The sequence below is a fragment of the Hemitrygon akajei genome, chromosome 1, assembly GCF_048418815.1.
Source record: "Hemitrygon akajei chromosome 1, sHemAka1.3, whole genome shotgun sequence".
Taxonomy (NCBI): Eukaryota; Metazoa; Chordata; class Chondrichthyes; order Myliobatiformes; family Dasyatidae; genus Hemitrygon; species Hemitrygon akajei.
The window spans coordinates 164,045,323-164,071,587 of NC_133124.1; the positions used below are offsets into that span (position 1 = coordinate 164,045,323).

The window sequence follows — 26,265 nt, forward strand, 5'->3', positions numbered from 1 at the left end:
CACCTCACACTTGTCCGGATTGAACTCCATCTGCCATTTTTCTGCCCAACTCTGCAGCCTATCTATATCCTCTTGTAACCTTCGACAACCTACAGCTCCATCCACAACTCCTCCAATCTTCGTGTCATCCGCAAACTTTCTCACCCATCCTTCCACCTCTACATCCAGGTCATTTATAAAAATCACAAATAGCAGGGGTCCCAGGACAGATCCCTGCGGCACTCCACTAGTCACTGACCTCCAGGCAGAATATTTTCCTTCCACAGCTACCCTCTGCTTTCTTCCTTTAAGCCAATTTTTTATCCAAACAGTCAAGGTTCCACTTATACTATGCTTCATGACTTTCTGGATGAGTCTCTTGTGAGAGACCTTGTCAAATGCTTTGCTAAAGTCCATGTAGACCACATCCACTGCCCTACCCTCATCAATTTCTTTTGTTACCTCTTCAAAAAACTCAATCGGGATCGTGAGGCACGATCTTCCCTTCACAAAGCCATGTTGACTATCCATGAGTACACTGTACTTCTAGTACTTGAAGGGTCTTGGCCCGAAACATCGACTGAACATTTTTCCATAGATGCTGCCTGGCCTGCTGAGTTCTTCCAGCTTTTTGTGTGTGTTGCTCGGATTTCCAGCACCTGCAGATCTTCTTTGTTTGTGGGTGGAGGGGCAGCTGGTGTTAAGAAATCAGGGAGTGTGCAGGAGGATTAGGAGGAAGTGTCAGATGGCATACAGTATAAGGAAGTGTACGGTCATGCACTTTGATAGAAGAAATAAAGGTGTAGGCTAGTGGTCGCCAACCCATCAATCGCGATCGACTGGTCGATCTTTGAGACTTTCCCAGTAGATCTCGAAAAAAAAAGAAAAATAAATGCACAAATACTGTTGAGAGATTGTTTCCGGGTTGCGGGGTTTTAGTTCCGTTCTTTCTGCCCAGTGCGAATGCGTGTAGCTCTCCACCCCCCCCCCCCCCCCCCACCTAAACCACACTACACAGTGTAATTCAGTGGTGCCCAACCACCGGGCCTCGAGGAAACAATATGAGTCAGCTGCACCTTTCCTCATTCCCTGTCTCGCCGTCTGTTGAACCTGGACGCACGCAAGTCGCCTAAACGCAGTGACACCCTCGCGCGGCCGGTGGGAAGCGCCGTTGCTTCTGGCCTGGAGCGCGGACGGACGGGCGCTGCCTCTGAACCTGTTTAGCACACCGAATGTTCGTGGGGAACCCGGTGCTAAAATATTCGCAGTTGACCTAATCCATTTTGTAAGTAGCTACCTCGTTGCGATCAGCTGAAACAAACTTTTGTCGGCTGATAGATCCTGCAGAGGGCGGGCGCGGGCCTCCCGCTCTCCTCGCTCGGTCGGTCGCTCTCTCTGGACTGCACCCACTATGGCCCCGGTACGGGGATCTCCGGCCCTGATCTTGACCTCTCACCCCACCCACGACCAGCTGCACCTGTCCAGGGCGTCTGGCGGGCAGAGAGCAATGAAGCCCTCAAAACTGTTTTGGTACCCTGAGTCCAAACACCCTGCTCTTAAAGACAAACCCACTGAGTTTTCTCAGCGGAAAAAACGTGAGCAGTGCGGGACAGAAGCTAAGTGCCGAGAGCAGTGAAAACAAAATTGTGGAATAGACTGGATAAAAGGAACCTGCTTCGAGTATCGCTGTATTCCCGTCATGTTTAACACCCCCTCTTCCCTTTGGCTGGTCCACAAGAATATTATCAATACTAAACCGGTTCGCGGTGCAAAAAAGGGTGGTGACCCCTGGTGCTTATGCATTATGCATTATTTCTACTTCTGGGTTGCGGGGTTTTACTTCCGGTCTTTTCTGCCCCAGTGCACATGCGTGTGACTAATCGATCTGGGGTCAATCTTGCCTTTTACTAAGGCCGAGGTAGGGGATCTTGGGCTTAAAAAGGTTGGTGATCACTAGTGTAGGCTATCTTCTAATAGAGGATAAAATAGAGAGGTGCAATGGGACTTGGGGAGTTCTCATGCAAGGCTCCTTAAAGGTTAACTTGCAGGTTTAGTCGGTGTTAAGGAAGGCAAATACAATGTTAGCATGCATTCTGAGAGCTCTAGAATATAAAAGCAAGGATCTAATGCTGAGGATTTACAAGTCATTGTCCAGATCACATTTTGGGCTCCAAATCGAAGGAAAGATGTGCAAGTGTTGGAGAGGGTCCAGAGGAAGTTCACGAGAATGATTCCAAGAATGAAAGGGTTAAAACATGAGGAGCTTATGCTCGGAGTTTAGATGAATTGGGGGGGGGGGGGGGGAGAATCTCACTGATACCTATTCAATTTCAAAAGGCCTAATAGAGTGGATGGACAGGGGATGTTTCCTACAGTGGGAGACTCTGGGACTGGGAGTACAGCCTCAAAATGGAGGGACATCCCTTTAAAACACAGATGACGAATTCCTTTTGCGATTGGGTTGCGAATCACACACTGCTGTGGAGCCCAAGTCATTGTGTACTTTTAAACTGGAGGTTGATAGGTTCTTGATTAGCTGGAGTGTCAGAGGTAACGGGAGAAGGCAGGAGAATGGGATTGAGAGGGTTAGTAAGTCAACAACGATGGAGTAGAGGAACAAACTCGATGGGCCAAATGGCCTCATTCTGCTCTGATTTCTTACTGTCTGAGAGGATTCAAGGTTGGAAGGAAACCCCTTCCTTACCTCTCGCTGAAACAGTTAACCCAGGACACGCTGACCCTTCTGTCCAAACATACCTGTGTACCGGCCGGCAACTGACATCACCGCCCCTTCCTCACCAGGTCGACGATGATAAACTAACTCGGCCCCGAGTGCCAGGCGAGGAGTAATACTCTGCAGAAAGTGCGCCACCATGATCCCTGCAGAGACACCATTGCTCAGTGAAGCTATACAGCACGCACAGGGCCTCACACGTGGATGGGATGGGTCAGTCGATGCAGAACACGCAGGTCCAGTACCGGTGGGGACGGGTCTGTCACTGTATAACACCGGGGTACGGTACCGGCGGGGACGGGTCTGTCAATGTATAACACCGAGGTACGGTACCGGCGGGGACGGGTCTGTCACGGTGTAACACTGGGGTACGGTACCGGTGGGGACGGGTCTGTCACTGTATAAGACCGGGGTACGGTACCGGTGGGGACGGGTCTGTCACTGTGTAACACAGGGGTACGGTACCGGCGGGGACGGGTCTGTCACTGTGTAACACCGGGGTACGGTACCGGTGGGGATGGGTCTGTCACTGTACAACACCGGGGTACGGTACCGGTGGGGACGGGTCTGTCACTGTGTAACACTGGGGTACGGTACCGGCGGGGACGGGTCTGTCACTGTATAACACCGGGGTACGGTACCGGTGGGGACGGGTCTGTCACTGTGTAACACTGGGGTACGGTACCGGTGGGGACGGGTCTGTCACTGTGTAACACTGGGGTACGGTACCGGTGGGGACGGGTCTGTCACTGTATAACACAGGGGTACGGTACCGGTGGGGACGGGTCTGTCACTGTATAACACAGGGGTACGGTACCGGTGGGGACGGGTCTGTCACTGTATAACACAGGGGTACGGTACCGGTGGGGACGGGTCTGTCACTGTATAACACAGGGGTACGGTACCGGTGGGGACGGGTCTGTCACTGTATAACACAGGGGTACGGTACCGGTGGGGACGGGTCTGTCACCGTATAACACAGGGGTACGGTACCGGTGGGGATGGGTCTGTCACACCGAGGTACGGTACCGGTGGGGATGGGTCTGTCACTGTGTAACACAGGAGTACGGTACCGGTGGGGACGGGTCTGTCACTGTATAACACAGGGGTACGGTACCGGTGGGGACGGGTCTGTCACCGTATAACACCAGGGTACGGTACCGGTGGGGACGGGTCTGTCACTGTATAACACTGGGGTACGGTACCGGTGGGGACGGGTCTGTCTCTGTGTAACACCGGGGTACGGTACCGGTGGGGATGGGTCTGACACTGTATAACACCGGGGTACGGTACCGGTGGGGATGGGTCTGTCACTGTATAACACAGGGGTACGGTACCGGTGGGGATGGGTCTGTCTCTGTGTAACACCGGGGTACGGTACCGGTGGGGACGGGTCTGTCACTGTATAACACCGGGGTACGGTACCGGTGGGGACGGGTCTGTCACCGTATAACACCAGGGTACGGTACCGGTGGGGACGGGTCTGTCACTGTATAACACTGGGGTACGGTACCGGTGGGGACGGGTCTGTCTCTGTGTAACACCGGGGTACGGTACCGGTGGGGATGGGTCTGACACTGTATAACACCGGGGTACGGTACCGGTGGGGATGGGTCTGTCACTGTATAACACAGGGGTACGGTACCGGTGGGGACGGGTCTGTCTCTGTGTAACACCGGGGTACGGTACCGGTGGGGATGGGTCTGACACTGTATAACACAGGGGTACGGTACCGGTGGGGACGGGTCTGTCACCGTATAACACAGGGGTACGGTACCGGTGGGGACGGGTCTGTCTCTGTGTAACACAGGGATACGGTACCGGTGGGGACGGGTCTGTCACCGTATAACACAGGGGTACGGTACCAGTGGGGACGGGTCTGTCACTGAGTAACACAGGGGTACGGTACCGGTGGGGACGGGTCTGTCACCGTATAACACCGGGGTACGGTACCGGTGGGGACTGGTCTATCACTGTATAACACCGGGGTACGGTACCGGTGGGGATGGGTCTGTCACTGTATAAGACCGGGGTACGGTACGGGTGGGGACGGGTCTGTCACCGTATAACACAGGGGTACGGTACCGGTGGGGACGGGTCTGTCTCTGTGTAACACAGGGATACGGTACCGGTGGGGACGGGTCTGTCACCGTATAACACAGGGGTACGGTACCAGTGGGGACGGGTCTGTCACTGAGTAACACAGGGGTACGGTACCGGTGGGGACGGGTCTGTCACCGTATAACACCGGGGTACGGTACCGGTGGGGACTGGTCTATCACTGTATAACACCGGGGTACGGTAGCAGTGGGGACGGGTCTGTCACTGTATAACACAGGGGTACGGTACCGGTGGGGACGGGTCTGTCACCGTATAACACCAGGGTACGGTACCGGTGGGGACGGGTCTGTCACTGTATAACACTGGGGTACGGTACCGGTGGGGACGGGTCTGTCTCTGTGTAACACCGGGGTACGGTACCGGTGGGGATGGGTCTGACACTGTATAACACCGGGGTACGGTACCGGTGGGGATGGGTCTGTCACTGTATAACACAGGGGTACGGTACCGGTGGGGATGGGTCTGTCTCTGTGTAACACCGGGGTACGGTACCGGTGCGGATGAGTCTGTCACTGTATAACACAGGGGTACAGTACCGGTGGGGACGGGTCTGACACTGTATAACACCGGGGTACGGTACCGGTGGGGACGGGTCTGTCACTGTGTAACACCGGGGTACGGTACCGGTGGGGATGGGTCTGTCACTGTGTAACACAGGGATACGGTACCGGTGGGGACAGGTCTGTCACTGTGTAACACCGGGGTACGGTACCGGCGGGGACGGGTCTGTCACTGTATAACACCGGGGTACGGTACCGGTGGGGACGGGTCTGTCACCGTATAACACAGGGGTACGGTACCGGTGGGGACGGGTCTGTCACTGTATAAGACCGGGGTACGGTACCGGTGGGGACGGGTCTGACGTGTTTAACACCGGGGTACGGTACCGGTGGGGACGGGTCTGTCGCTGTTTAACACAGGAGTACGGTACCGGTGGGGACGGGTCTGTCACTGTGTAACACCGGGATACGGTACCGGTGGGGACGGGTCTGTCACTGTATAACACCGGGGTACGGTACCGGTGGGGACGGGTCCGTCACTGTGTAACACCGGGGTACGGTACCGGTGGGGACGGGTCTGTCACTGTGTAACACCAGGGTACGGTACCGGTGGGGACGGGTCTGTCTCTGTATAACACAGGGGTACGGTACCGGTGGGGACGGGTCTGTCACTGTGTAACACCGGGGTATGGTACCGGTGGGGACGGGTCTGTCACTGTGTAACACCGGGGTACGGTACCGGTGGGGACGGGTCTGTCACCGTATAACACAGGGGTACGGTACCGGTGGGGACGGGTCTGTCACCGTATAACACCGGGGTACGGTACCGGTGGGGACGGGTCCGTCACTGTGTAACACCGGGGTACGGTACCGGTGGGGACGGGTCTGTCACTGTGTAACACCAGGGTACGGTACCGGTGGGGACGGGTCTGTCACTGTGTAACACCGGGGTACGGTACCGGTGGGGACGGGTCTGTCACTGTGTAACACCGGGATACGGTACCGGTGGGGACGGGTCTGTCAATGTATAACACAGGGGTACGGTACCGGTGGGGACGGGTCTGTCACCGTATAACACAGGGGTACGGTACCGGTGGGGATGGGTCTGTCACACCGAGGTACGGTACCGGTGGGGATGGGTCTGTCACTGTGTTACACAGGAGTACGGTACCGGTGGGGACGGGTCTGTCACTGTATAACACAGGGGTACTGTACCGGCGGGGACGGGTCTGTCACTGTGTAACACTGGGGTACGGTACCGGTGGGGACGGGTCTGTCACTGTGTAACACAGGGGTACGGTACTGGTGGGGACGGGTCTGTCACTGTATAAGACCGGGGTACGGTACCGGTGGGGACGGGTCTGTCACTGTGTAACACAGGGGTACGGTACCGGCGGGGACGGGTCTGTCACTGTGTAACACCGGGGTACGGTACCGGCGGGGACGGGTCTGTCACTGTATAACACCGGGGTACGGTACCGGCGGGGACGGGTCTGTCACTGTGTAACACTGGGGTACGGTACCGGTGGGGACGGGTCTGTCACTGTATAACACAGGGGTACGGTACCGGTGGGGACGGGTCTGTCACTGTATAACACAGGGGTACGGTACCGGTGGGGACGGGTCTGTCACCGTATAACACAGGGGTACTGTACCGGTGGGGATGGGTCTGTCACACCGAGGTACGGTACCGGTGGGGATGGGTCTGTCACTGTGTAACACAGGAGTACGGTACCGGTGGGGAAGGGTCTGTCACTGTATAACACAGGGGTACGGTACCGGTGGGGACGGGTCTGTCACCGTATAACACCAGGGTACGGTACCGGTGGGGACGGGTCTGTCACTGTATAACACTGGGGTACTGTACCGGTGGGGACGGGTCTGTCTCTGTGTAACACCGGGGTACGGTACCGGTGGGGATGGGTCTGACACTGTATAACACCGGGGTACGGTACCGGTGGGGATGGGTCTGTCACTGTATAACACAGGGGTACGGTACCGGTGGGGACGGGTCTGTCTCTGTGTAACACCGGGGTACGGTACCGGTGGGGATGGGTCTGACACTGTATAACACAGGGGTACGGTACCGGTGGGGACGGGTCTGTCACCGTATAACACAGGGGTACGGTACCGGTGGGGACGGGTCTGTCTCTGTGTAACACAGGGATACGGTACCGGTGGGGACGGGTCTGTCACCGTATAACACAGGGGTACGGTACCGGTGGGGACGGGTCTGTCACTGTATAAGACCGGGGTACGGTACCGGTGGGGACGGGTCTGTCACTGTATAACACCAGGGTACGGTACCGGCGGGGACGGGTCTGTCACTGTATAACACAGGGGTACAGTACCGGTGGGGACGGGTCTGTCACTGTGTAACACCGGGGTACGGTACCGGTGGGGACGGGTCTATCACTGTATAACAATGGGGTACAGTACCGGTGGGGATGGGTCTGTCACTGTATAACACAGGGGTACAGTACCGGTGGGGACAGGTCTGACACTGTATAACACCGGGGTACAGTACCGGTGGGGACAGGTCTGACACTGTATAACACCGGGGTACAGTACCGGTGGGGACAGGTCTGACACTGTATAACACAGGGGTACAGTACCGGTGGGGACAGGTCTGACACTGTATAACACCGGGGTACAGTACCGGTGGGGACAGGTCTGACACTGTATAACACCGGGGTACGGTACCGGTGGGGATGGGTCTGTCACTGTATAACACAGGGGTACAGTACCGGTGGGGACGGGTCTGTCACTGTGTAACACCGGGGTACGGTACCGGTGGGGATGGGTCTGACACTGTGTAACACCGGGGTACGGTACCGGTGGGGATGGGTCTGTCACTGTATAACACCGGGGTACGGTACCGGCGGGGACGGGTCTGTCACTGTATAACACCGGGGTACGGTACCGGTGGGGACGGGTCTGTCACCGTATAACACAGGGGTACGGTACCGGTGGGGACGGGTCTGTCACTGTATAAGACCGGGGTACGGTACCGGTGGGGACGGGTCTGTCGCTGTTTAACACCGGGGTACGGTACCGGTGGGGACGGGTCTGTCGCTGTTTAACACAGGAGTACGGTACCGGTGGGGACGGGTCTGTCACTGTGTAACACCGGGATACGGTACCGGTGGGGACGGGTCTGTCACTGTATAACACCGGGGTACGGTACCGGTGGGGACGGGTCTGTCACTGTGTAACACTGGGGTACGGTACCGGTGGGGACGGGTCTGTCACTGTGTAACACAGGGGTACGGTACTGGTGGGGACGGGTCTGTCACTGTATAAGACCGGGGTACGGTACCGGTGGGGACGGGTCTGTCACTGTGTAACACAGGGGTACGGTACCGGCGGGGACGGGTCTGTCACTGTGTAACACCGGGGTACGGTACCGGCGGGGACGGGTCTGTCACTGTATAACACCGGGGTACGGTACCGGCGGGGACGGGTCTGTCACTGTGTAACACTGGGGTACGGTACCGGTGGGGACGGGTCTGTCACTGTATAACACAGGGGTACGGTACCGGTGGGGACGGGTCTGTCACTGTATAACACAGGGGTACGGTACCGGTGGGGACGGGTCTGTCACCGTATAACACAGGGGTACTGTACCGGTGGGGATGGGTCTGTCACACCGAGGTACGGTACCGGTGGGGATGGGTCTGTCACTGTGTAACACAGGAGTACGGTACCGGTGGGGAAGGGTCTGTCACTGTATAACACAGGGGTACGGTACCGGTGGGGACGGGTCTGTCACCGTATAACACCAGGGTACGGTACCGGTGGGGACGGGTCTGTCACTGTATAACACTGGGGTACTGTACCGGTGGGGACGGGTCTGTCTCTGTGTAACACCGGGGTACGGTACCGGTGGGGATGGGTCTGACACTGTATAACACCGGGGTACGGTACCGGTGGGGATGGGTCTGTCACTGTATAACACAGGGGTACGGTACCGGTGGGGACGGGTCTGTCTCTGTGTAACACCGGGGTACGGTACCGGTGGGGATGGGTCTGACACTGTATAACACAGGGGTACGGTACCGGTGGGGACGGGTCTGTCACCGTATAACACAGGGGTACGGTACCGGTGGGGACGGGTCTGTCTCTGTGTAACACAGGGATACGGTACCGGTGGGGACGGGTCTGTCACCGTATAACACAGGGGTACGGTACCGGTGGGGACGGGTCTGTCACTGTATAAGACCGGGGTACGGTACCGGTGGGGACGGGTCTGTCACTGTATAACACCAGGGTACGGTACCGGCGGGGACGGGTCTGTCACTGTATAACACAGGGGTACAGTACCGGTGGGGACGGGTCTGTCACTGTGTAACACCGGGGTACGGTACCGGTGGGGACGGGTCTATCACTGTATAACAATGGGGTACAGTAACGGTGGGGATGGGTCTGTCACTGTATAACACAGGGGTACAGTACCGGTGGGGACAGGTCTGACACTGTATAACACCGGGGTACAGTACCGGTGGGGACAGGTCTGACACTGTATAACACCGGGGTACAGTACCGGTGGGGACAGGTCTGACACTGTATAACACAGGGGTACAGTACCGGTGGGGACAGGTCTGACACTGTATAACACCGGGGTACAGTACCGGTGGGGACAGGTCTGACACTGTATAACACCGGGGTACGGTACCGGTGGGGACGGGTCTGTCACTGTATAACACCGGGGTACGGTACCGGCGGGGGACGGGTCCGTCACTGTATAACACCGGGGTACGGTACCGGCGGGGACGGGTCCGTCACTGTGTAACACCGGGGTACGGTACCGGTGGGGACGGGTCTGTCTCTGTATAACACAGGGGTACGGTACCGGTGGGGACGGGTCTGTCACTGTGTAACACCGGGGTACGGTACCGGTGGGGACGGGTCTGTCACTGTGTAACACCGGGGTACGGTACCGGTGGGGACGGGTCTGTCACTGTGTAACACCGGGATACGGTACCGGTGGGGACGGGTCTGTCACCGTATAACACAGGGGTACGGTACCGGTGGGGACGGGTCTGACACTGTGTAACACCGGGGTACGGTACCGGTGGGGACGGGTCTGTCTCTGTGTAACACCGGGGAACGGTACCGGTGGGAATGGGTCTGACACTGTATAACACAGGGGTACGGTACCGGTGGGGACGGGTCTGTCACTGTGTAACACCGGGGTACGGTACCGGTGGGGACGGGTCTTTCTCTGTGTAACACCGGGGTACGGTACCGGTGGGGATGGGTCTGACACTGTATAACACAGGGGTACGGTACCGGTGGGGACGGGTCTGTCACTGTGTAACACCGGGGTACGGTACCGGTGGGGACGGGTCTGTCTCTGTGTAACACCGGGGTACGGTACCGGTGGGGACGGGTCTGTCACTGTATAAGACCGGGGTACGGTACCGGTGGGGACGGGTCTGTCGCTGTGTAACACCGGGGTACGGCACCGGTGGGGACGGGTCTGTCGCTGTTTAACACCGGGGTACGGTACCGGTGGGGACGGGTCTGTCGCTGTTTAACACCGGGGTACGGTACCGGTGGGGATGGTTCTGTCGCTGTTTAACACCGGGGTACGGTACCGGTGGGGACGGGTCTGTCACTGTATAACACCAGGGTATGGTACCGGTGGGGACGGGTCTATCACTGTATAACAATGGGGTACAGTACCGGTGGGGATGGGTCTGTCACTGTATAACACAGGGGTACGGTACCGGTGGGGACGGGTCTGACACTGTATAACACCGGGGTACGGTACCGGTGGGGACGGGTCTGTCACTGTGTAACACCGGGGTACGGTACCGGTGGGGATGGGTCTGTCACTGTGTAACACAGGGATACGGTACCGGTGGGGACGGGTCTGTCACTGTGTAACACTGGGGTACAGTACCGGCGAGGACGGGTCTGTCACTTTATAACACCGGGGTACAGTACCGGTGGGGACGGGTCTGTCACTGTGTAACACCGGGGTACAGTACCGGTGGGGACGGGTCTGTCACTGTATAACACCGGGGTACGGTACCGGTGGGGACGGGTCTGTCACCGTATAACACAGGGGTACGGTACCGGTGGGGACGGGTCTGTCACTGTATAAGACCGGGGTACGGTACCGGTGGGGACGGGTCTGTCGCTGTTTAACACCGGGGTACGGTACCGGTGGGGACGGGTCTGTCGCTGTTTAACACAGGAGTACGGTACCGGTGGGGACGGGTCTGTCACTGTGTAACACCGGGATACGGTACCGGTGGGGACGGGTCTGTCACTGTATAACACCGGGGTACGGTACCGGTGGGGACGGGTCCGTCACTGTGTAACACCGGGGTACGGTACCGGTGGGGACGGGTCCGTCACTGTGTAACACCGGGGTACGGTACCGGTGGGGACGGGTCTGTCTCTGTATAACACAGGGGTACGGTACCGGTGGGGACGGGTCTGTCACTGTGTAACACCGGGGTACGGTACCGGTGGGGACGGGTCTGTCACTGTGTAACACCGGGGTACGGTACCGGTGGGGACGGGTCTGTCTCTGTGTAACACCGGGGAACGGTACCGGTGGGAATGGGTCTGACACTGTATAACACAGGGGTACGGTACCGGTGGGGACGGGTCTGTCACTGTGTAACACCGGGGTACGGTACCGGTGGGGACGGGTCTGTCACTGTGTAACACCGGGATACGGTACCGGTGGGGACGGGTCTGTCAATGTATAACACAGGGGTACGGTACCGGTGGGGACGGGTCTGTCACCGTATAACACAGGGGTACGGTACCGGTGGGGATGGGTCTGTCACACCGAGGTACGGTACCGGTGGGGATGGGTCTGTCACTGTGTTACACAGGAGTACGGTACCGGTGGGGACGGGTCTGTCACTGTATAACACAGGGGTACGGTACCGGCGGGGACGGGTCTGTCACTGTGTAACACTGGGGTACGGTACCGGTGGGGACGGGTCTGTCACTGTGTAACACAGGGGTACGGTACTGGTGGGGACGGGTCTGTCACTGTATAAGACCGGGGTACGGTACCGGTGGGGACGGGTCTGTCACTGTGTAACACAGGGGTACGGTACCGGCGGGGACGGGTCTGTCACTGTGTAACACCGGGGTACGGTACCGGCGGGGACGGGTCTGTCACTGTATAACACCGGGGTACGGTACCGGCGGGGACGGGTCTGTCACTGTGTAACACTGGGGTACGGTACCGGTGGGGACGGGTCTGTCACTGTATAACACAGGGGTACGGTACCGGTGGGGACGGGTCTGTCACTGTATAACACAGGGGTACGGTACCGGTGGGGACGGGTCTGTCACCGTATAACACAGGGGTACTGTACCGGTGGGGATGGGTCTGTCACACCGAGGTACGGTACCGGTGGGGATGGGTCTGTCACTGTGTAACACAGGAGTACGGTACCGGTGGGGAAGGGTCTGTCACTGTATAACACAGGGGTACGGTACCGTTGGGGACGGGTCTGTCACCGTATAACACCAGGGTACGGTACCGGTGGGGACGGGTCTGTCACTGTATAACACTGGGGTACTGTACCGGTGGGGACGGGTCTGTGTCTGTGTAACACCGGGGTACGGTACCGGTGGGGATGGGTCTGACACTGTATAACACCGGGGTACGGTACCGGTGGGGATGGGTCTGTCACTGTATAACACAGGGGTACGGTACCGGTGGGGACGGGTCTGTCTCTGTGTAACACCGGGGTACGGTACCGGTGGGGATGGGTCTGACACTGTATAACACAGGGGTACGGTACCGGTGGGGACGGGTCTGTCACCGTATAACACAGGGGTACGGTACCGGTGGGGACGGGTCTGTCTCTGTGTAACACAGGGATACGGTACCGGTGGGGACGGGTCTGTCACCGTATAACACAGGGGTACGGTACCGGTGGGGACGGGTCTGTCACTGTATAACACCGGGGTACGGTACCGGCGGGGACGGGTCTGTCACTGTATAACACAGGGGTACAGTACCGGTGGGGACGGGTCTGTCACTGTGTAACACCGGGGTACGGTACCGGTGGGGACGGGTCTATCACTGTATAACAATGGGGTACAGTACCGGTGGGGATGGGTCTGTCACTGTATAACACAGGGGTACAGTACCGGTGGGGACAGGTCTGACACTGTATAACACCGGGGTACAGTACCGGTGGGGACAGGTCTGACACTGTATAACACAGGGGTACAGTACCGGTGGGGACAGGTCTGACACTGTATAACACCGGGGTACAGTACCGGTGGGGACAGGTCTGACACTGTATAACACCGGGGTACGGTACCGGTGGGGATGGGTCTGTCACTGTATAACACCGGGGTACAGTACCGGCGGGGACGGGTCCGTCACTGTATAACACCGGGGTACGGTACCGGTGGGGACGGGTCCGTCACTGTGTAACACCGGGGTACGGTACCGGTGGGGACGGGTCTGTCTCTGTATAACACAGGGGTACGGTACCGGTGGGGACGGGTCTGTCACTGTGTAACACCGGGGTACGGTACCGGTGGGGACGGGTCTGTCACTGTGTAACACCGGGGTACGGTACCGGTGGGGACGGGTCTGTCACTGTGTAACACCGGGATACGGTACCGGTGGGGACGGGTCTGTCACCGTATAACACAGGGGTACGGTACCGGTGGGGACGGGTCTGTCACTGTGTAACACCGGGGTACGGTACCGGTGGGGACGGGTCTGTCTCTGTGTAACACCGGGGAACGGTACCGGTGGGAATGGGTCTGACACTGTATAACACAGGGGTACGGTACCGGTGGGGACGGGTCTGTCACTGTGTAACACCGGGGTACGGTACCGGTGGGGACGGGTCTTTCTCTGTGTAACACCGGGGTACGGTACCGGTGGGGATGGGTCTGACACTGTATAACACAGGGGTACGGTACCGGTGGGGACGGGTCTGTCACTGTGTAACACCGGGGTACGGTACCGGTGGGGACGGGTCTGTCTCTGTGTAACACCGGGGTACGGTACCGGTGGGGACGGGTTTGTCACTGTATAAGACCGGGGTACGGTACCGGTGGGGACGGGTCTGTCGCTGTGTAACACCGGGGTACGGCACCGGTGGGGACGGGTCTGTCGCTGTTTAACACCGGGGTACGGTACCGGTGGGGACGGGTCTGTCGCCGTTTAACACCGGGGTACGGTACCGGTGGGGATGGTTCTGTCGCTGTTTAACACCGGGGTACGGTACCGGTGGGGACGGGTCTGTCACTGTATAACACCAGGGTATGGTACCGGTGGGGACGGGTCTATCACTGTATAACAATGGGGTACAGTACCGGTGGGGATGGGTCTGTCACTGTATAACACAGGGGTACGGTACCGGTGGGGACGGGTCTGACACTGTATAACACCGGGGTACGGTACCGGTGGGGACGGGTCTGTCACTGTGTAACACCGGGGTACGGTACCGGTGGGGATGGGTCTGTCACTGTGTAACACAGGGATACGGTACCGGTGGGGACGGGTCTGTCACTGTGTAACACTGGGGTACAGTACCGGCGAGGACGGGTCTGTCACTTTATAACACCGGGGTACAGTACCGGTGGGGACGGGTCTGTCACTGTGTAACACCGGGGTACAGTACCGGTGGGGACGGGTCTGTCACTGTATAACACCGGGGTACGGTACCGGTGGGGACGGGTCTGTCACCGTATAACACAGGGGTACGGTACCGGTGGGGACGGGTCTGTCACTGTATAAGACCGGGGTACGGTACCGGTGGGGACGGGTCTGTCGCTGTTTAACACCGGGGTACGGTACCGGTGGGGACGGGTCTGTCGCTGTTTAACAGAGGAGTACGGTACCGGTGGGGACGGGTCTGTCACTGTGTAACACCGGGATACGGTACCGGTGGGGACGGGTCTGTCACTGTATAACACCGGGGTACGGTACCGGTGGGGACGGGTCCGTCACTGTGTAACACCGGGGTACGGTACCGGTGGGGACGGGTCCGTCACTGTGTAACACCGGGGTACGGTACCGGTGGGGACGGGTCTGTCACTGTGTAACACCGGGGTATGGTACCGGTGGGGACGGGTCTGTCACTGTGTAACACCGGGATACGGTACCGGTGGGGACGGGTCTGTCACCGTATAACACAGGGGTACGGTACCGGTGGGGACGGGTCTGTCTCTGTATAACACAGGGGTACGGTACCGGTGGGGACGGGTCTGTCACTGTATAACAATGGGGTACGGTACCGGTGGGGACGGGTCTGTCACCGTATAACACAGGGATACGGTACCGGTGGGGATGGGTCTGACACTGTATAACACAGGGGTACGGTACCGGTGGGGACGGGTCTGTCACTGTATAACACCAGGGTACGGTACCGGTGGGGACGGGTCTGTCACCGTATAACACAGGGGTACGGTACCGGTGGGGATGGGTCTGTCACTGTGTAACACAGGGGTACGGTACCGGTGGGGACGGGTCTGTCACCGTATAACACCGGGGTACGGTACCAGTGGGGACGGGTCTGTCACCGTATAACACCGGGGTACGGTACCGGTGGGGACGGGTCTGTCACCGTATAACACCGGGGTATGGTACCGGTGGGGACGGGTCTGTCACCGTATAACACCGGGGTACGGTACCGGTAGGGACGGGTCTGTCACTGTGTAACACCGGGGTACGGTACCGGTGGGGACGGGTCTGTCACTGTATAACACAGGGGTACAGTACCGGTGGGGACTGGTCTGTCACTGAGTAACACCGGGGTACGGTACCGGTGGGGACGGGTCTGTCACTGTGTAACACCGGGGTACGGTACCGGTGGGGACGGGTCTGTCACTGTATAACACAGGGGTACGGTACCGGTGGGGACGGGTCTGTCACTGTGTAACACAGGGGTACGGTACCGGCGGGGACGGGTCTGTCACTGTGTAACAGCGGGGTACGGTACCGGTGGGGACGGGTCTGACACTGAGTAACACTGTGGTACGGTGCCGGTGGGGACGGGTCTGACACTGTATAACACAGGGGTACGGTGCCGGTGGGGACGGGTCTGTCACTGTGTAACACAGGGGTATGGTACCGTTGGGACGGGTCTGTCACTGTGTAACACCGGGATACGGTACCGGTGGGGATGGGTCTGTCACCGTATAACACAGGGGTACGGTACCGGTGGGGACGGGTCTGTCACTGTGTAACACCGGGATACGGTACCGGTGGGGACGGGTCTGTCACCGTATAACACCGGGGTACGGTCCGGTGGGGACGGGTCTGTCACTGTGTAACACCGGGGTATGGTACCGGTGGGGACGGGTCTGTCACTGTATAACACCAGGGAACAGGTCCGTCATTGTATAACACCGGGTATCGTACTAGCAGGGATGGGATAAATTCTGCATCCTGTGCAGAAGGTTCGAGGGCAGACAAACAGCAGATTGCGACTCACCTGAGCCAAGGAGAATGTCAGGGTTCCCAAGGGTTAATGTCGCTGTGTAATCCTCACCCCGATACTCCGAGTCCACCTGCCAGTTAATGAACTTCGACTGTTGCGTCTGTAGATGAGAAAATGTGGGATCAGATCCAATGTAAATCTTTCACACCATCCAATCAGACATTCCCAGGATCAAACAGAGCAAAACACCCATCACGCTGACCCTCACACACCCCCTGGGTCAGACACAGAGTGAATCTCCCTCCACACTGTCCCATCACACTCTCCCAGGGTCAGACACAGAGTAAATCTCCCTCCACACCGGCCCATCACACACTCCCGGGGTCAGACACAGAGTGTATCTCCCTCCACACAGTCCCATCACACACTCCCGGGGTCAGACACAGAGTGAATCTCCCTCCACACCGTCCCATCACACACTCCCGGGGTCAGACACAGAGTGAATCTCCCTCCACACTGTCCCATCACACACTCCTGGGGTTACACACTGAGTGAAACTCTCTCCATACCATCCCATCACACACTCCCAGGGTCAGACAGAGTGAATCTCCCTCCACACTGTCCCATCACACACTCCTGGGGTCAGACACAGAGTGAATCTCCCTCCACACCATCCCATCACACACTCCCAGGGTCAGACACAGAGTGAATCTCCCTCCACACTGTCACATCACACACTCCCAGGGTCAGACACAGAGTGAAGCTCCCTCCACACCGGCCCATCACACACTCCCGGGGTCAGACACAGAGTGAATCTCCCTCCACACTGTCCCATCACACACTCCCGGGGTCAGACACAGAGTGAAACTCCCTCCACACCGGCCCATCACACACTCCCGGGGTCAGACACAGAGTGAAACTCCCTCCACACCGTCCCATCACACACTCCCGGGGTCAGACACAGAGTGAAACTCCCTCCACACCGTCCCATCACACACTCCCTGGGTCAGACACAGAGTGAAACTCCCTCCACACCGTCCCATCACACACTCCCGGGGTCAGACACAGAGTGGAGCTCCCTCCACACCGTCCCATCACACACTCCCAGGGTCAGACACAGAGTGAAGCTTCCTCCACACCGGCCCATCACACACTCCCAGGGTCAGACACAGTGTGAATCTCCCTCCACACTGTCACATCAAACACTCCCAGGGTCAGACACAGAGTGAAACCCCCTTCACACTGTCCCATCATACACTCCCAGGGTCAGACACAGAGAAGTTCCCTCCACACACTCCCAAGGTCAGACACAGAGTGAATCTCTCTCCACACCATCTCATCTCACACTCCCAGGGTTACACACAGAGTGAAGCTCCCTCCACACCGTCCCATCACACACTCCCGGGGTCAGACACAGAGTGAATCTCCCTCCACACCGTCCCATCACACACTCCCGGGGTCAGACACAGAGTGAATCTCCCTCCACACCGGCCCATCACACACTCCCAGGGTCAGACACAGAGTGAATCTCCCTCCACACCGTCCCATCACACACTCCCGGGGTCAGACACAGAGTGAATCTCCCTCCACACCGTCCCATCACACACTCCCAGGGTCAGACACAGAGTGAATCTCCCTCCACACCGTCCCATCACACACTCCCGGGGTCAGACACAGAGTGAATCTCCCTCCACACCGTCCCATCACACACTCCCAGGGTCAGACACAGAGTGAATCTCCCTCCACACCGTCCCATCACACACTCCCGGGGTCAGATTGAGAGCGGAGCTCCGTCCACAGCCTGTGGTCAATTGCTGTGAGACGTTGGGGCCCTTATTAGTGTCTCTGAAATTAAATTCTGGACATCCTTCAAAGCCACACTGCTGATCTTAGTCATGTGATATGCAGGGCAGAAGGTCGGCCAGACTATTTCTTAGTCGTTGCGTTCCGAGGCCTCGTCAAGGTGACCATTCACAGGTCTGGGCGACAGGCAGGCAAGGCTTCTGAAGAATCCACCTGCCTGTCCGTCCTCTGGGGGCTGGGCAGCAACACAGACACAGGAGAAGCCTTCCCACACAGGTGCAGAGCGGAGCATGGAAAAGCCAGCCTCTATGAAAGAGAGGCACCGTCTAGCGGAACAACCAGAATCAGAGTGATAAGGCTTTGTTGAGGTAAGTAGGTGAGTCTATTTCTTATTTAACTCTTGAAAGAAAAGGCATTATGCCTTCAGAACAAGTGTTCCAATGTGAAATTACCGAGGGTTACTCGGAGACCTCTATTTTTCTAAGCTCCATGTACCTGTCCAGGAGTCTCTTAAAAGACCCTATCGTATCCGCCTCCACCACCATCGCTGGCAGCCCATTCCACGCACTCACCACTCTCTGAATGAGAAACTTACCCCTGACATCTCCTCTGTACCCACTTCCAAGCACCTTAAAACTGTGACCTCTCGTGCTTGCCATTTCAGCCCCGGGAAGCCACACGATCAACGCCTCTCATCATCTTATACACCTCTACCAGGTCACCTCTCATTCTCCAAGGAGAAAAGGAGAAAATCTATTCTTGTAAAGCATGCTCCCTAATCCAGGCAACATACTTGTAAACCCCCTCTGCACCCTTTCTATAGTTCCCACATCCTTTAAGTAGTGAGGTGACCAGAACTGAGCACAGTACTCCAAGTGAGGTCTGACCAGGGTCCCATATAGCTGTAACATTACCTCTCGGTTCTTGAACTCAATCCCATGGTTGATGAAGGCCACTGTAACAAATGCCTTCTTAACCACACAGTCAACCTGTGCAGCAGCTTTGAGTTTCCTATGGACTTGGACCCCAAGATCCCCGATACTCCACACAGCCAGGAGTCTTACCATCCATACTATATTCTGCCATCATATTTGACCTACCAAAATGAACCACCTGATATTTATCTGGGTTGAACTCCATTTGCCACTTCTCAGCCCAGTTTTGCATCCTATCAATGTCCCGCTGTACCCTCTGACACTATCCACAACACCCCCAATCTTTGTGTCACCAGCAAATTCACTGACCCATCCTCATCCAAGTCATTTATAAAAATCACCAAGAGTAGGGGTCCCAGAACAGATCCCTGAGGCACTCCACTGGTGACCGACCTCCATGCAGAATATGACCCGTCTACAACCACTCTTTGCCTTCTGTGGGCAAGCCAATTCTGGATCCACAAAGCAATGTCCCCTTGGATCCCAGGCCTCCTTACTTTCTCAATAAGCCTTGCAAGGGGTGCTCTCCATCTAATGTTTTCCCTTCTCTCAGTCACCCATTTAACTGTCTCCTCTAGCCTTGGGGTGTCTACCTCCCTGTAGCTTCAGTATATCATCCCCTCACTTTCCCTAACAACTCATCGAGCTGCAGCTTCAGTTCCCTAACACTGTCTCGAAAGAGCTAGGTATTTTATCAAATGCCTTGTTGAAATCCAAATACACTACATCTACTACTGTACCTTCATCAATGTGTGTAGTCACATCCTCAAAAAAAATTCAATCAGGCTCGTAAGGCACGACCTGCCTTTGACAAAGCCATACTGAATATTCCTAATCATATTATACCTCTCCAAATGTTCATAAATCCTGCCTCTCAGGATCTTCTCCATCAACTTACCAACCACTGAAGTAAGACTCACCGGTCTATAATTTCCAGGGCTATCTCTACTCCCTTTCTAGGTAATGATAGAGATCTAGAAGATTATAAGGCTAGCAGGAAGGAGCTTAAGAAGGAAATCAGGAGAGCCAGAAGGGGCCATGAGAAGGCCTTGGCGAGCAGGGTTAATGAAAACCCCGAGGCATTCTACAAGTATGTGAAGAGCAAGAGGATAAGACGTGAGAGAATAGGACCAATCAAGTGTGACAGTGGGAAAGTGTCCTTACTCCCTCTCCCATCCCTATTGATGATGCAAAGATCATCACCAGAGGCTCAGCAATCTCCTCCCTCACCTCCCACAGTTGCCTGGGGTACACCTTATCTGGTACTGGTGACCTATCCAACGATGCTTTCCAAGAACTCCAGCACATCCTCTTCCTTAATATCTACGTGCTCAATTGCTGTCTGCTACAAGTCATCCCTACAATCGCCAAGATCCTTTTCCGTAGTGAATACTGAAGCAAAGTATTCATTAAGTACCTCTGCTATCTCCTCCGGTTCCATACACACTTTCCCACTGTCACACTTGATTGGTCCTATTCTCTCACGTCTTATCCTCTTGCTCTTCACATACTTGTAGAATGCCTCGGGGTTTTCATTAACCCTGCTCGCCAAGGCCTTCTCATGGCCCCTTCTGGCTCTCCTAATTTCCTTCTTAAGCTCCTTCCTGCTAGCCTTATAATCTTCTAGATCTCTATCATTACCTAAATCCTTAGAGACTGTGTTAGGGAACTGAAGCTGCAGCTCGATGACTTGTTAGGGAAAGTGAGGGGACGACAGAAAGGAGTGACACGGAGGTAGTCACCCCAAGGCTATAGGAGACAGATAAATGGGCGACCGAGAGAATGGAAAACATTAGATAGTGCAGAGCATCTCTGTGGCCGTGCTCCTCAACAATAAGTTCTCCATTTTGAGTACAGTTTGTGGGGGGGGTCATGGTGACCTAAGGGGAAAGCACAGCAGCTGTACCTCTGGACCGAGTCTCACCCTGTAGCTCAGAAGGGTAGGGAATGGAAGAGGGTGCAGCAGTAATAAGGGACTCTACAGTTAGGGGTACAGACAGGTGATTCTGTGGACGTGAGAAAGAAACAGTGGTGTGTTTTCCTCCCAGGTGCCAAGGTCCGCGATGCCTCTGAATGCATCCACAATATCCCGAAAAGGGAGGGTGAGCAGCTAGATGTCGTGGGTCATACTGATACCAAAAACATAGGTAGAGAAAGGGAGGACGTCCTGAAGACAGAATCCAGGGAGTTACAAAGGAAGTTGAGAAGCAGGACCCCAAGGGTAGTAATCTCGGGATTGCTGCCTGTGCCACTGGATAGTGAGGGTAGGAATAAAATGAGGTGGCAAATAAATGCATGGCTGAAGAATTGAGGCAGGGGCAGGTGTGACCTGTATTAAATTGCAGTTGAACCTGAGGGAGACTAATACTCTGGTGGGCAGATTTGTTAAAGCTGTTTGGAGTAGCTTAAATCAATATGGCAGGGGGATGGGAACCAGGGTGATGGAGCTGAGGATGAGCCAGCAGGTTTGCAAGTAGATGATGAATGTAAGGAAGGACAAGCCAATGATCGGGTACAAATGCAGACAGAGCAAAGAGTCAAATTGCACCACAGAGGCAAAATTCAAAAGGGCGAAGAATGCTGCATTTAAATACACATAGCGTTTGGAATAAGGTGAACAAACTTGTGGCAGAATTAGAGATTGGTCAGTATGACGTTGTGGGCATCACTGAGTCGTGGCTGAAAGGAGGTCATATTAGGGAGCTTATTATCAAAGGATATTCTTTGTATCGGAAGGACAGACAAGAAGGCATAGACAGTGATGTGGTTCTATTGTTAAGAGATGGAATTACATCTTTCCAAAGAGGTGACATAGGGTCAGAGAATGTTGAAGTTTTGTGGGTGGAGTTAAGAAAATGCAAGGGTTAAAAAAAACCATTACAGGAATTATAAATATGCCTCTTAATAGTAGCCGAGATGTGGGGTTGAGATTGCAATGACAGCTGGAAAGGACATGTAATAATGGTAAGGACACAATTGCAGTGGGGGACTTCAAAGTGCAAGGGGATTGGGAAAATCAAGTTGGTGTCAGATCACAGGAGAGGGGATTTGTTGAATGCCTATGAGATGGCTTTTTAGAGCAGCTCGTACTTCAGCCTAATCAGGGAAAGGCCAACTTAGATTGGGTGTTATGTAATAACCCAGATCTTAATGTAAGGAACCCTTAGGAGGCAGTGATGATAACATGATTGAATTCATACTGCAATTTGAGGAGGAGATGTTGTGGCCATTACAGAGACTTGGATGGTTCAGGGGTAGGAATGGTTACTTCGAGTGCCAGGCTTTAGGAAAAAGGACAGGGAGGGAGGCAAAAGAGGTGGGGGCGTGGTACTGCTGATCAGAGAGAGTGTCATGGCTGCAGAGAAGAAGGAAGTCATGGAGGGATTGTCTACAGAGTCTCTGTGGGTAGAAGTTAGGAACAGGAAAGGGTCAATAACTCTACTGGGTGTTTTTTTTTTAAATAGACCACCCAATAGCAACAGGGACATCGAGGAGCAGATAGGGAGACAGATTCTGGAATGGTGCAATAATAACAGAGGAGTTGTGGTGGGAAATTTTAATTCCCCAAATATTGATTGGCTCGTGTCCCTAGAGCGAGGGGTTTAGATGGGGTGGAGTTTGTTAGGTGTGTTCAGGAAGGCTTCTTGACAAAATATGTAAGTAAGCCTACAAGATGTTCTTGATATGGTATTGGGAAGTGAACAGATCTCCTTTACCATAGCTTTGGAGAGGGACAGGAACAGACAAGTTAGGAAAGCGTTTAATGGGAGTAAGGGGAAATATGAGGCTATCAGGCAGGAGCTTGGAAGCGTATATTGGAAATATATGTTCTCAGAGAAACGTACGGAATAAATGTGGCAATGTTCAGGGGATATTTGCGTGGAGTTCTGCATAGGTACGTTCCAATGAGACAGGGAAAGGATGGTAGGGTACAGGAACTGTGGTGTACAAAGGTTGTTGTAATCTAGTCAAGATGAAAAGAAGAGCTTACGGAAGATTCAAAAAACTAGTTAATGATAGAGATCTAGAAGTTATAAGGCTAACAGGAAGGAGCTTATGAAGGAAATTAGGAGAGCCAGAAGGGGCCATGAGAAGGCCTTGGCGGACAGGATTAATGAAAACCCCAAGGCTTTCTACAAGTATGTGAAGGGCAAGAGGATAAGACGAGAGAGAATAGGACCAATCAAGTGAGACAGTGGAAAAGTGTGCATGGAACCGGAGGAGATAGCAGAGGTACTTAATGAATACTTTGCTTCAGTATTCACTATGGAAAAGGATCTTGGCGATTGTAGGGATGACTTGCAGTGGACTAAAAAGATAGAGCATGTAGATACGAAGGAAGAGGAAGTGCTGGGACTTTTGGAAAGCATCAAGTTGGATAAGTCACCGGGACCGGGTGAGATATATCCCAGGCTACCGTGAAGGGTGAAGATTGCTGAGCCTCTGGTGACGATCTTTGCATCATCAATGGGGACGGAAGAGGTTCCGGAGGATTGGAGGGTTGTAGATGTGGTTCCCTTATTCAAGAAAGGGAGTAAAGATAATCCTGGAAATATCCCCTGAACATTGCCACATTTATTCCGTACGTTTCTCTGAGAACATATATTTCCAATATATGGATTTTAGCAAAGGCATTTGACAAGGTACCCAAAGCAAGACTTATCGAGAAAGTAAGGAAGCATGGGATCCAAGGGGGAACTTGCTTTCTGGATCCAGAACTGGCTTGCCCACAGAAGGCAAAGAGTGGTTGTAGACGGGTCATATTCTGCATGGCGGTCGATGACCAGTGGAGTGCCTCAGGGATCTGTACTGGGAACCCTTCTCTTTGTGATGTTTCAGGAAAAATTATCAGCTTTGCTGGAAAGCGAAGGGAGGGATTTAAACCTAATTTATACATTTCACTCATAACTTCTCGATATTTCTTTCTTTTGGAAAAGATTTTGGGGGGATAGTCTTCAACTATACGAATGTGTGTTGAATTAAAGAGTAATTTCTGTTTCTTTCTGGCTTCTCGAAGAATAGCTTCTTTAGTCGTGTAATAATGCAAAGAAAGTACAACTGCTCGGGGACGTAATTCGGCTGAATGGCGAGAGAATAGAATTCTGAGGGCTCTGTCGATTAAGGGGCTACTTAATTCAAAAATGATTAATAGCTATCATTTATAAACAGTTAATGAATGCTCGCACATCGCCTAATGATAGGGTTCAACGCTCCTGGGAAGTAGAACTTCAACATTCACTCTCAGATAACCAATGGAGTAAAATTTATTATTTAGTTAATAATTCATCTATCTGCGCCCACCATATTTTAATTCAGTTTAAGATAGTACACAGGGCCCATATGTCCAAAGATAAATTGGTGCATATTTTTCCTAATATATGCCCTATTTGTGATAGATGTAATGCAGAAGTGGCTACTCTAACCCATATGTTTTGGTCATGTGTAAGTTTAAATAATTTTTGGAGGGATGTGTTTGGAATATTATCTAAAGTTATAGATATGGATGTTCAACCTAATCCACTTACAGCAATTTTTGGGATTTTCCCAGAGGAAGCAAGCAAAGTGTCTGCTTCCGCCCAACATGTGATAGCTTTTTCAACTTTACTGGCTAGGAGAGCTATTTTGCTACACTTTAAAGAATCTAACTCGCCCACTGTTTTCTATTGGCTCTCCTTCATCATGTCATGTTTAAGCTTGGAGAAAATTAGAAGTCGGACATTTGATACATCTTTTGATTTTGAACAAGTCTGGCTACCCTTTATTCAAATTTTCACATGATTTAATTTATCTTTATTCTCTTTGGAGAATATCCTTGTCCATGAAGGTTCGGAGATGACTGGAAGGATGTGTTTTTTTTCCCTCTCTCTTTCTTTTTAAAGTTTATCCTCATTTGGACTGCCCAATCTTTCTTTTTTTTTTCTCTCTTTTTTGTTTTAGTTTAGTTAGTGGGGTTTTTCTTTCTCTATCAATAAAATTTCCAATCTTTTTTTTTACGATTGCTATGAGGAGTTGTAATTTCTCTGACCATTGTATATATAACAGCATAATATATTACCTATTTGAGTTTGATATTATATGTTTTTGTCTTTAATATTGCTGTTTATATGTCTTTTATATTATCTACTTGTTAAACTCCTCTTTCGATTTGTATTTGTATATTCTTTATTTGAAAATCAATAAAAAAGATTGAAAAATGTGAATGTAACTTTTATAAATGACCTGGATAAGGAAGTGGATGAACGGGTTAGTGAATTTGCTGATGACAGAAAGGTTGGGGGTGTTGTGGATAGTGTGGAGGGCTGTCAGAGGTTACAGCGGGACATTGATAGGATGCAAAACTGGGCTGAGAAGTGGCAGATGGAGTTCAACCCAGGTAAGTGTAAAGTGGTTCATTTTGGTAGGTCAAATATGATGACAGAATATAGTATTAATGGTAAGACTCTTGGCAGTGTGGAGGATCAGAGGGATCTTGGGGTCCGAGTCCATAGGACGCTCAAAGCTGCTACGCAGGTTGACTCTATGGTTAAGGCGGCAAACGGTGCATTGAGTCATGGAATTGAGTTTAATTGCCGAGAGGTAATGTTGCGGCTATATAGGACCCTGGTCAGACCCCACTTGGAGTACTGAGCTCAGTTCTAGTCGCCTCACTACAGGAAGGATGTAGAAGGATGTGCAGAGGAGATTTACAAGGATGTTGCCCGGATTGGGGAGCATGCCTTATGAGAACTGGTTGAGTGAACTTGGCCTTTCTCCTTGGAGCGACGGAGGATAAGAGGTGACCTGATAAAGGTGTATAAGAT

At 54.0% G+C, this 26,265-nt stretch overlaps 1 protein-coding gene across 1 annotated transcript in view; it reads right to left on the reverse strand.

Moving 5' to 3' along the window:
• The window catches only part of LOC140731977 (mitochondrial import receptor subunit TOM40 homolog), an 81,116-nt gene that overhangs the window by 8,357 nt on the left and 46,494 nt on the right, over positions 1 to 26,265 (reverse strand). Inside the window, exons 5-6 of the mRNA XM_073054026.1 lie at positions 16,782 to 16,887; positions 2,737 to 2,859 (exon numbers count right to left, since the gene is read on the reverse strand). Of these exons, the coding sequence (XP_072910127.1) occupies positions 2,737 to 2,859; positions 16,782 to 16,887 (229 nt within the window). The remainder of the gene's footprint in view (positions 1 to 2,736; positions 2,860 to 16,781; positions 16,888 to 26,265) is intronic.